General features: G+C 42.9%; 2 protein-coding genes across 2 annotated transcripts; one reads left to right on the top strand and one right to left on the bottom strand.

Moving 5' to 3' along the window:
* Positions 1-3,816: 3,816 nt before the first annotated feature.
* ora4 (olfactory receptor class A related 4) lies at positions 3,817-5,561 on the top strand. The gene is made up of 2 exons (XM_074676257.1): positions 3,817-4,056; positions 4,142-5,561. The coding sequence occupies exons 1-2, from the start codon at positions 3,970-3,972 to the stop codon at positions 5,153-5,155; spliced, it is 1,101 nt and encodes a 366-aa protein (XP_074532358.1). The 5' UTR covers positions 3,817-3,969; the 3' UTR covers positions 5,156-5,561.
* Positions 5,562-6,230: 669 nt separating this feature from the next.
* On the bottom strand, positions 6,231-8,550 carry LOC141789358 (olfactory receptor class A-like protein 4). The gene is made up of 4 exons (XM_074668747.1): positions 8,266-8,550; positions 7,808-8,071; positions 7,091-7,336; positions 6,231-6,909 (listed from the first exon to the last, which is right to left on the bottom strand). The coding sequence occupies exons 1-4, from the start codon at positions 8,548-8,550 to the stop codon at positions 6,697-6,699; spliced, it is 1,008 nt and encodes a 335-aa protein (XP_074524848.1). The 3' UTR covers positions 6,231-6,696.

Below are 8,550 nucleotides of genomic sequence, written 5' to 3'. Positions count from 1 at the left end.
TTAACTGAAAAGTAACTAACCATGAGTGGCTGTGATTGTGAGATTAGATATGCTCATCATGGACGTTAGTGTAGATTATTTCATCCTGAACCCAGTGTAATCTCAGTGACGTGAGTGAGTGCGGTAGGAGTATGTGTGCTGTGTTGTGGGGCTCATGATGTTTTCTGTGATGTATGCCACCAGCAAACAGATGATGACCAGCATCACACAGATAGCTCCTCCGACTGTTGTCATTGCGATCACAATGTCCTGCATCCCGGATGGTGGCAGGGTGAACTCCACACAGTCCTGCTGATGAGCTGCTTTAAAAACTGGATATGAGCGGGCCAGGGAGCGCAGGCAGATGCGGTAGGGAATATTCTCATGCAGCTCAGTCAGAAGAAAGTCCCTACAGCCTGATCCAAGATGAACACCGGCACACTCAAACTGGGTGTAACTTCCGTTCCACCAGCAGCTGAGCTCATAGCCTCCTCTTCTGTGTCGACGTCCACTGAAAACAGAGCTTGACCTTACAGTTCCCTCTTTTGTTAGATCTGTCCCAGCATCCACACTGTTTTTCTGACCAGCTGCAGTCCCTTTTGTCTTTGCATCCTGACCAGTTACCTCCAATTCTGCTCTATGGGCCCACTGTAACAGTACGCTGCCATTGATGAGAATATTTGCCACTAGATTCCCATGAGACACCACTGTCCTGCAGTCTGCTTTATGGCACTTGTACCAAGACAGAGTGTTCCGAAAACACAGCTGCCCCCCAATGCCTCCCTCGATCACTCGATAGGCACACAGTGGTGACTCCCCTTCCTCTGGGATCCAGCTTGGTAGCCTGCCAGAACTCTCAGATAACACAGTGGTAACATTGCCTCTGCTGGTGTTGAAAGAAAAGCTATTCATTTGGCCTGTTACCTCTTTAAGCTTTGGTGATGGCCTACTTTTGTGGCTGTGATTGCCATAGTTGGAGCCAGTCTGTTTCAACCAGCTTGGGGGCGCCCCCGAATGAATCCTGCCTCTCACCTCTGATGGAGATGATGTTGATAATGATGCTGATGATGTTGAGCTGCTGCGATGAGATCTGTTGGAGCCAGCTGTCTGGTGTAATGTACAGAGCAGGAGTGCCGACAAGGCGAGCAGGGATTGTTGGGTTTTCATCTCACCTCCTCTCGTCGATTTATTCTCTCTCACAGTGGATCAGATGAGCGATGGTACATGGCGGGGTGATGTCTGCCATAAGATCAGCTCTGCCTCAGTGCACACAGACGAAATCCGTGTGAAACAGGAAAGCGCATCCATAGGCGAAAGGAGCAGGCATGCATCTGCGACAGGGAAGAAGAAGTAGAATCAGAATCATCCAGTCAGGGGATACGAGTACGACCTTGTCGAGGATAAGCTATCAGGATGAAGTTCATGAATATTTCTCGAAAAAGTAACCACGTAGACGTTGACACGGAAGCGTTTCCAAAAATCACGTACTTTTTGCGTGGGGTACGAGGGGACCCAGCTATCGTGCCATCAGATCTTGCTTTCTTCTTCCTGTCTGGCTTGACGTAAAGGCTTTGATGCCCGCTGTGTGAGAGTGCACGTGGGGGAGCGCGCGCCGCGGAGTGCATGGGAGCGTGGGTGCGTGCACAAAATATTTGTAGTCATCATCAGTCGGTTTGTGAGTCATCATCCCACGCAGAGCTTCAGGTGTCTGTCAATAACAGTCAACAACCGGAGTCCTGGGCTTATCACAAACCTGCGTCCCACCTGTGCTGCTCACCTGCAGGTCCCCCACATCCACGCAGTCCACGTGAGATCATAGGTTCCTTCAAGCATGCCTATGCTGTGAACGGTAAAAGAAATGCTCATTTTTAAGAAAGAAGAGGCGATCACATAAAACTGTTGAATAGGTACCGATCTTATGCTTTGATCATCGCTATTTTCAGTAGGCCTATACAGTCCAAAGTGTACGGATGATAAGAAGTTCTATTAATCTACATGTAATTAATAGCTTTTAATTGCCACAAATTAGAAAAATGGAATACAAAAATATTTATTCTTTAGGCCATACTGGCCTTATTTCAGATCCATCCAGTTAGTACAAAATAGACCAATGGACCTTATAGGTGATCGTGTCCTATATCTCCTTTGCAGAGGAAAATGAACAGTTATGTAAAACTTGTTTATTGATTGTCAGAGGTTACAGCAGATAAAGCAACTGTATATTCAGTGTAAAAGTGGAAAACCAGAAATAGAGGAAAAAACATCCTACATTCTATGGTTTTTTTTTTTTTACTGCAGAGCCACTAAATGCACAGAAACTTGTCCTCAACGCTTCCAAAATTAGTTTTGCACTATATTTCTATGACCATGGCTTGGAGTCCAACTGAAGCACCAATTAAGTTCAAATTGATCAGGTCAATATTATGCTTGAAATATGGATATGAAAAGTTGTTGTATTGCTGTTAAGGTCTCTGTGAGGAGTTTTCTTCTTGTTGTTGAACACTGAGAAATATTGATCCAGAAAAGCAAACATGAATACCAGTAACAACATTAGCAGCGTTTGTGTTGAATATTCTGCGTTGAGGGGGGTGGTTTAAGGAACTATGTACTTTTTGACCACAGAAACAAAGGACAGAATTTAGTTTGGGGAAAACTTAACCTGTTCAGTCCCACTGGCAACAACCTTTGCATGCACTTTTTTTTCTGGAAAACATTTAGTATGAAATGGGTTGAAAAATTCTGCCTTGAGAGTTGTAGGTCCTAGAGGTCCAGGAACTATGATGGTCAGTGCCTACGATGATTACTTCTGAGTGGTGAAGTACTCAAATAATTCTTATTTCATCTGCTGTCAGCAATAACATCACAGACAGCTAGGATTCACTTGGATGACTGAACTCCGAAACACTTATCTTTTTTTGACCCTGATAACAGGAATGCCTTTCTGTGAGCTCCCAGTGCTATGGTTTAAAGGAGTCTCTGTTGACTACATGATAGATATAAAGTCTTTCTTTATATTTTTCTATCTATTGTTAAATGCAGACGAGATGATGCTTTCAGAAAATGACTTTGCTATGCATGCTCAGCAAAGATGGAGGACTTTCATCTTTGTCCACAAGGGGTGCTATGTATTGCTGACCTCTTGGCTAGGTCACCCTTGCAAAAGAGATCTAGATCTCAGTGGGTTTCTATCTGGTTTAATGAAGGTTAAATAATGATAATAAAAAAGGATAATCCACGCAAATGGAAATAAAGACAAAATGACTGCAATTGCTTGAAAAACACTAAAATCTGATGATGTGGTGAAAGAAAGTAGAATGGAAATGCATCTTGAAAAAACATTTAATTAAGCAGTGTTTGTGTGACATTGCTTGAAGCAGCCATGTCCCAGGTGGGACAAGAGTGGCAACCCAGTAAACAATTAGTACCCAGAGAGCAGATGAATGGCTGACTAACAGGAGGGGAAATGCAGCATCAGCTCTTCCTGTCCCACAGAGGTCACAGAAGATAATTGGTAAAAATCTGTATAATGTGCTGTTAATCCTTACTGATCTGCTACCAAGCACTGAAAAATGAACATGCCTTTTGGACTAGCAGGGTTCTTTGATGTCGTCGTGGTTACTGTAGCAATCTTAGGCTGTGATAAATATGAATATGAGTAAAATACACATGGACATACATCTGTTGATGTGATTGCTCAGGTCAGCAGACAGCTGTGCAGTCACAGTTTGTTGCTGATGTGGAAAGAAAATGTGGAAAATGCCCACCTCTGCATTTAAAGCATCAACATAATGAATTAAACTGACCATGAGCCTGCTCAGCAGAGATGAATCCTTCCACTTGACAAACCTTTTTTTAGCTGGAGTGTGCACACCTATATAAAATGTTGAGGGCCATGAGCAGCATTAGTGGGTTATGTGAAGCCTCCATGTTTCATTATGGCACACATGCTGGTCAGAAAGCAAACTATGTCGCCATGCAGAAGGTGATGCCATGTCAGAAGACCTCACAGTGGAAGCTTTTTTATTTGGGCTCTTGGTCTTTTCTGGCATTCTGGGGAACATCTTGGTCATTCATGCGGTGAGATGAGGCATCCATTTGTTTGTGAACTGAGCTGAATGTTTTGGGTGTTGTGGTCTAAGTCTGACATGCTTTTTTTCCTCAGGTGCTTCAGTCAGCTGTCGAGAGCCCATCTCGTAGACTTCCTCCCTCTGACACCATTTTGGTGCATCTCTCACTGGCCAACCTGCTGACCTCTCTCTTCCGCACCGTGCCCATCTTTGTCTCAGACCTGGGCCTGGATGTGTCTCTGTCCCCTGGTTGGTGCAGAGTCTTCATGCTGCTCTGGGTGTGGTGGCGAGCTGTGGGCTGTTGGGTGACTCTGGCACTTAGCGTCTTTCACTGCACCACCCTTAGGCGACAGCAGATAAACTTTGGACCCCTGGCACAGCAGAGGGAGAGGCGGCGGGTGTGGATCGTTCTGTCGCTGGTGTGGGGGGCCAACCTGGCCTTTTCAGTTCCAGCTCTTGTATACAGTACTCATGTTCACGGCAACGCCACGGTGGAGCTGATGGTGATCAGTTGCACTACCAGGCCTCTGCTGGGCTGCGTCTGGGAGTTTCCCAGCATCCAGCAGGGCTCAGCCTTTGCCTCCACTTCTCTGGCTTTCAACGAAGTGCTGCCACTGGTGCTGATGGTTTGCACCAACCTGGCCACCCTTCATGCTCTGGCAAAACACATCCGAGCTGTCACCTCAGGAGTAGAGGCAGGGGGGACTCATGGTGAGCTGGAAAAACATGTGGCCACCGAGCGTAAAGCGGCTCATGTCATCATGTCTCTTGTGTCACTCTTCGTGGTCTGCTGGGTGCTGCAGGTTGCTGCGGTCACGTACTATAACCATGATGGGGGACACCATGCTGAAGGGCTGCTGACTGTAGCGCACTTTTCTGCATCACTGTTTGTAGGTTTCAGTCCCATGGTGGTGGCCCTGGGACACAGCAAGCTGAGGAGGAGAATCGTGAGCATGATACTGGGCTGGTCTAAACTTTTTAAATGTCACAATGTGGAAACAGACAAGAGGGCGAAATCCACAAAAAGTAAAGAAAATCAAAGCATTTCTGTTGTTCATCAAGAGAAGAAGGTGATAAAAGTGGAAGAAAAGGTGAAAACTTTGAAGTAACAGCAGCCAAACAGGAGTGCATTTATACCAAACTATCAAATAAATACAAAGGTTAAAGCTCATACAAGCAAAAATATCCTCTGTTAGAATTCAGGGGGGCTGTCTGTGACAAAACTGTCAAGTTCTAACAGTCTCATTTTTGTATTTTTCAATCTATTTAATGCGTGTAAACTAAAACATTTAATTTCGACTTCGAGCAAACATTTGAGAAGAAACTAGAAGATAATAGTTGTAATTGCTTTTTCTCATCCAGAGTGTCATAGCTCCTACAGCTTCCCATGGAGCTGAAATGCTTTCGAATGATGCTTCAAAGCTTCCTTAACTTACTAAAGTTAAGATATTAATGTGTCTTAATATTCATGGAAATAAAAGTCTGAAGTCTGAGATGGAGGTCTTCAATATCAAAGATAAAACATGGGTCCCAGAATACTGACTTTATTCTTAGATTTTTTTTATCCAAAGTCAGAATTTTAAAAAGAAAATCCAGTGACAGAACTTTTTTTTCTCAGAGCTCTGTCTTTATTCTCAAAATTCTGTCATCTTTCTCAGACTGAAAACACTAGAGTCCAAAGTCTGAGAAAAAGGCAAAATTCTGAATTCATTCTTAGAGATCTCTCAAATCAGAATTCTGACCTTTTTTATTTTTACTCAAAATTCTAAAAAAGAAAAGTGAGAATTTTAACTTTTATCTGATGATTATATTTGGTTCAATTTCTACTATTTCGTTAGAATCCTGATTTTTTTTTGTATTTAAATTTTAGTGTTAAGTGGGAAACTTAGGAAAAAGAATGTTTTACTTTTTCAAATCCACATTTTCAGAAAAAAAATTGAAAAATAACAATAATAATAATAAAATGAATAAAATTTATCTTATTAAATTTGACTTGAGTATCAGAGTTCTGAGTCTTTGACTATTTCCCAAGAATTTTTAGACCAGTTATAATCTTTTTTATGTTTTTTTACTGGTCTTACTTTCAAAATGATCTGGTGTCCCTTTTTTGGGGCAATGAGCAAAAAACATGAACCTCTTAACTACTTTTACCTGAGAGTTTTGTCAGTAGATCCAAGTTCCTCATATAAGTCTATAAACCACCTTTTTGAAAGACAAAAGTGTCATTACTTCAATTTTTTTTTTTAATTTATGTCAAAGCATTTCATTTCATTTTACACTGAGAAGCAAAATCTCCAACTTGAATATAATAGAAAATGTTCAAATGTGTTGGTTCAACTTGGTTGTGAACTGGTTGTGAGAGGCTTGTAGATCAGTTGTAAAATCTACCTTTTATTTGGAACAACTGTTTGGACTTGTCACCATCTTTAAGGATTGTCTGTGTAATGAATTAAAATGTCAGCATTCTATCATTGTGTTTTCACCGTCCTCTTGCTCTGAATACTTTTGACCAGCTCATGCATAATCAGAAGTTCATAGAGAGCAACATTGTACAATCATACCTGAAGGTAAAATCTTTAAACCTCCCCTGAAGTATTAAAAACAAAGAAAAGAAAAGACATGTCCTTGCTGGCAGGCCTGTAGGGCCCGGTCAGTGGGAGAGCGTTGACTTGATAAAGGAACGCAGCCCACGGTGACCGACTGCTAAAACAGCAGGTGACAAGGCAATGAAGATTATGTTGGCAAATCGAGCAATGATGAGGAGAAACTCTGCTGAGGATCCACGGTTGTAGTTGAAATAGTTGACAGAAATGATACTCGTTCCCCAGGATGCGATAAAGAGCATGATTAGAGCAAGGATCACCTGGAGAAAAACACATTAAAAGAACCAGGTGAGTAGACATAAATTAGATATTCAGATGAATGAAACTGCTGATTATATAATAAGTTGGTTCATAAAATAAATCTGCTGCTCAAAGTCTGATCCAGTCTTCTTGTTTACAGGGTGAACTCCTCAGATCTGAAAACCTCCTTCACTGACTCACCTTGGCTGCTCGTCTCTCAGCAGGCACTCGTTTTATGACTGGGGCATTTTGCACTGCACTCCTCATCCTTCCATGGGTGTACAGCGTGTAGAGGGAGCCCAGGTTGGTGAAGGCCATTAGGATGATGGGGATAGTTTCATGGATCACCATAGATGTGGTGGCGTAGGCCAGGCCGCTGTAGCTGGAGGGGAAGTTCCACACGCAGCCCAGCAGGGGGCGTGTTGTGCTGCTTACCAGCATCAAGGTCTGAGGACAGAGAAAGTTGAGGAGGGAGGGGGAGTTCAAATGCTTTGTGCGATAAACTGAAAAACCCTCTTTTAACACATTTCCTGCTTTTAATGCTAAACGATATCTTCAGCACTTTTTTTTAGGATAATTCGTTTTCTCCACACAAGTTTTCTGAATTGAAACTGTATTTCATCTGTTTAAAACGCTTCAGTGTGTGATACCAGTGTTTTTTTTTTAACTTACCACATAAAATCTGAAGTTTTTGTGCTTCAGTTTCTCAAAGCAGCTTTTTTATTTTAATTCCCTTGTGTTATTTTTTCAACTGTTTAGACTGTTGCTTTATGTGTTTATTAAGATGTTCACTTATGAGACCCATGACATTTGCTTCACCTGTGTAAACTTACACCAACATCATTTAAATTCCACATTGTTTAAAAGTCTGCACTAAAGCCTCATCCCAATAATGTGATGCCATCTGAAGCTTCTCACCTCTGTGCTGTTCTCGTTCCCATTAGTTGAAAAGATATGAGCAGGAATAGAGTAAAATAAGTTGAGAAGCCAGATGAGGCCCAGACTCAGCAACAGAGTCTTCGGAGGACCACGGTGCCCATGGAGGGTCGCTATAGTGGGAGCCACACGCCTCAATGTCTGAAGGTGGAACGCACTGAGGAAGAGTGTTGACCACACGTTGACAGATCGCAGCCACACCCAAACACCCATGAGGAACTGACACCACTCTTTGGATGAGTAGAGCTGAGAGACACAGTGACCAGACAGAGGAGTTTTTTAACAGACATCTCACCTTAATATTTCAGGTAGGTTTGTGGTAACAGGCGGTGATATCCAAGGAAAAACACTCCAGTCAAAACTAGTGTCAGCATATTTTCAAACACACAAGAGTGACCCACTAAATCACAAAACAAAAAACTGCTTCATGTCTCACAAACCTGGAATCCCATGTCTGAGATGACCAGCAGAGTGTTCCTCATCACGGACACCAGCAGGTTGGACAGTGCCATGTTGATGATGATGATGTCTGAGTTGCGTCCACCACCACGGTCCATTATCACATTTTTACCAATAACCACGACCACTGTGGCATTACCCACAATGCCCAGCAACACCAGGAGGATGTAAAAAGCAGTTTGTGCAGGAGACACAGAGACACGGAGCCCCATCCCCACGAGCTCCGTGTCTTCATTCTCCACCACTGGAGGGCTCAGTCCAGCCAT

The sequence above is a fragment of the Halichoeres trimaculatus genome, unplaced genomic scaffold (assembly GCF_033239565.1).
Source record: "Halichoeres trimaculatus isolate MK-OKI-2021-1 unplaced genomic scaffold, fHalTri1.1 fHalTri1_scaffold_1, whole genome shotgun sequence".
NCBI classification, from domain to species: domain Eukaryota; kingdom Metazoa; phylum Chordata; class Actinopteri; order Labriformes; family Labridae; genus Halichoeres; species Halichoeres trimaculatus.
Note: the sequence above shows the minus strand (reverse complement) of the source record. Positions and strands in the feature narration are given on the sequence as shown.